The following is a 3,105-nucleotide window of genomic DNA, read 5'->3' on the forward strand; positions in this document are numbered from 1 at the left end:
GGACCGTAGAACAGGATCTAGCATTCCTGAACTTCGCTTAAAATGATTTAAAAAAAAAAACCCTAAATGCAATCAGGTTCAACTCATTAGAGTGAAGCTGATAATGAGATCTTCAGTTGTCTTCTTGGTCTTCTGGTATGTTTTGTCTCCTTTATGAGGAATTTGTATTTCAGAACAGCTCCTTCAGTATTTTATTTAACTTTTTATAATGTCAGATGTGATCAGGCCACATGACAGACAAATTGACATGGCAACTCTCTGCAAGCTCGTTTCAGCCAGTTCTGAGTCGTGAGCTGATAAAAGATGTTTCTGGACTGGCATGTTTTCCCATTTCATGATTAACCCATGTTTTCTAACAAAATGAGAGTATGTTTGCAAAGACAAATATTAGTACACCATAAAAGAAGCATGTTTTCTCCATTTCTTACACCTTATTTTGTTTTTCAGAATTCAATCCGTCACAACCTGTCTCTGCACAGCAAGTTCATCAGAGTGCAGAATGAGGGAACAGGGAAGAGTTCCTGGTGGATGCTCAATCCTGAAGGAGGAAAGAGTGGCAAATCTCCTAGGAGGCGAGCGGCATCCATGGATAACAACAGCAAGTTTGCCAAAAGCAGAGGCAGAGCTGCCAAGAAAAAAGCATCCCTTCAGTCTGGTCAAGAGGGAAATGGTGACAGCCCCGGATCGCAGTTCTCGAAGTGGCCTGCGAGCCCCAGCTCTCACAGCAACGATGACTTTGATAACTGGAGTACATTTCGACCTAGAACTAGCTCTAATGCTAGTACGATTAGCGGAAGACTTTCTCCTATTTTGCCAGAGCAAGATGATCTTGGAGATGGGGATGTGCACTCCATGGTATACCCATCATCAGCCACCAAAATGACTTCTACTCTACCCAGCCTTTCAGAGATGAGTAATTCTGAGAACATGGAAAATCTTTTGGATAACCTTAATCTCTTGTCACCTAATACGTCAATGACTGTGTCAACCCAGTCTTCATCTGCTACCCTGATGCAGCAAACACCAGGTTACTCGTTTGCATCCTCGACCACAAGTATAGGTTCACCAAATCCAGACTACAGGAAATTTACGTATGCTCAAGCTAGCATGAACTCTTTGCCCCAGATTCCTATGCAGACTCTTCAAGACAGTAAATCAAGCTATGGATCGATGAGCCAATATAACTGTCCTGCAGGACTTCTGAAGGAGTTACTGACTTCTGATTCTCCGCCGCACAATGATATCTTGGCATCAGTAGACATTGGTGTTTCCCAGGCTGGTGGCAGGGCGCTGGGCCAAAGTGTGCTGATGGTTGCTAACTCGGTGATGCCAACTTACGGCAGTCAACCGCCCCACAACAAAATGATGAACCCTAACGCCCGCCCTCACCAAGGACATAACCAGCCAACACCTGCAGTTAATGGTCGTGCCTTGTCACACACAGTGAACACCATGTCACATACTTCAGGTCTAAATCGCTTGTCGACAGTGAAGACTTCGTTACAAGTGCCTATGAGTCACCCAATGCAGATGAATGCTATGAACCCGTACGCCCCTGTTAACAGTTGCAATGGCTACGGAAGGGTGGGAATTGTTTCCCTCCACCAGGAGAAGCTTCCCAGTGACTTAGATGACATGTTAATTGAACGGTTGGACTGTGACATGGAGTCGATTATCCGTAATGACCTTATGGATGGAGAAACGTTAGATTTTAACTTTGACAGTGTATTGCCTAACCAAAGTTTTCAGCACAGCGTAAAGACAACCACACACAGTTGGGTGTCAGGCTAGGATGTAGTAGGAGGTAAGCTGTGCTTTTTATAATAAATCTGAAAAACAACTAAAGGGAAAAGAGATGTCAAAATGCTTAAAATCTGGGTGGTCTTCTGTGTTGGCATGTGAAGTGCCTCTATTAGAGTCAGTCACTTTCCAGTCCTTTATTAGTTTGTAAATCGAGTTTGCACCAGTGCATTAGGATTGTCACATACCAACTTCTGTTACTTCATGTGGAGCACTAATGTTTTGCCATTGATATTTTAAACAAAAAGCTTGCTGGTAACTAGCAATTAATGATTTTTTTTTTTTCCCCATTTAAGTTATATTAAAGCTAGTTTGAGCATATTTTAATAGATTTAACCTTTTGGTGTGAATGTTAATTTGTTCTTTTTGTTGTTTTTTTTTTCTTTCCTAGGCTACGGTTAAATACTCCAGACTTGTCTGACAGCAGGAACTGAGAAAAGCAGTACAAAGATGTCCTTCACCTTCCTTTTTAATTTTCTTGACAAAGCTGTGCGCATGCACTAGCTTTTTTTTGGGTCTTTTTTTTCTTTTTTCTTCCTTTTGTCAGAGTTGGCAGCAGAGAGAGTATTTTCCTGTACAGGATGTTTGCCCAAGGTTTGCAGGTTATGTGCTGCTGTAGATAAGAACTGTGCCATTGGAAATTTCATTACTCTGAAGTGCCAAATTCACTACACCATATTTTTTTTTTCCCCATTTAAGTTATCTTAAAGCTAGTTTGAGCATATTTTAATAGATTTAACCTTTTGGTGTGAATGTTAATTTGTTCTTTTTGTTGTTTTTTTTTTTCTTCCTAGGCTACGGTTAAATACTCCAGACTTGTCTGACAGCAGGAACTGAGAAAAGCAGTACAAAGATGTCCTTCACCTTCCTTTTTAATTTTCTTGACAAAGCTGTGCGCATGCACTAGCTTTTTTTTGGGTCTTTTTTTTCTTTTTTCTTCCTTTTGTCAGAGTTGGCAGCAGAGAGAGTATTTTCCTGTACAGGATGTTTGCCCAAGGTTTGCAGGTTATGTGCTGCTGTAGATAAGAACTGTGCCATTGGAAATTTCATTACTCTGAAGTGCCAAATTCACTACACCATATAATCACAGCAAAGACTCTTACTTACATCATGTTGTGCTTTCGGTTTTGTACAGTATGATCTGTAGAAGAAGAATTGTTTTTTAAGACTATCTGTTTTGGTCCAAGAAAAGTTTATAAACTTTTGTAAGAATACTGTGATGATCTCATGCCCTAAGTAAGTTTAACCTTCGTTGAAGTTACCTGTGTTCTTACGAATTGAGATAACTGTGGACTTGCCTTGCAG

At 40.7% G+C, this 3,105-nt stretch overlaps 1 protein-coding gene across 1 annotated transcript; it reads left to right on the top strand.

The window, feature by feature from the left end:
* Nucleotides 1-447: 447 nt before the first annotated feature.
* Nucleotides 448-2,468, top strand: FOXO1 (forkhead box O1). Its single transcript, XM_019474867.1, has 2 exons — nucleotides 448-1,804; nucleotides 2,192-2,468. The coding sequence occupies exon 1, from the start codon at nucleotides 529-531 to the stop codon at nucleotides 1,789-1,791; it is 1,263 nt and encodes a 420-aa protein (XP_019330412.1). The 5' UTR covers nucleotides 448-528; the 3' UTR covers nucleotides 1,792-1,804; nucleotides 2,192-2,468.
* The last annotated feature ends 637 nt before the right edge of the window (nucleotides 2,469-3,105 follow it).

Source organism: Aptenodytes forsteri, unplaced genomic scaffold (genome assembly GCF_000699145.1).
Source record: "Aptenodytes forsteri isolate BGI_AS27 unplaced genomic scaffold, ASM69914v1 Scaffold155, whole genome shotgun sequence".
NCBI lineage: Eukaryota > Metazoa > Chordata > Aves > Sphenisciformes > Spheniscidae > Aptenodytes > Aptenodytes forsteri.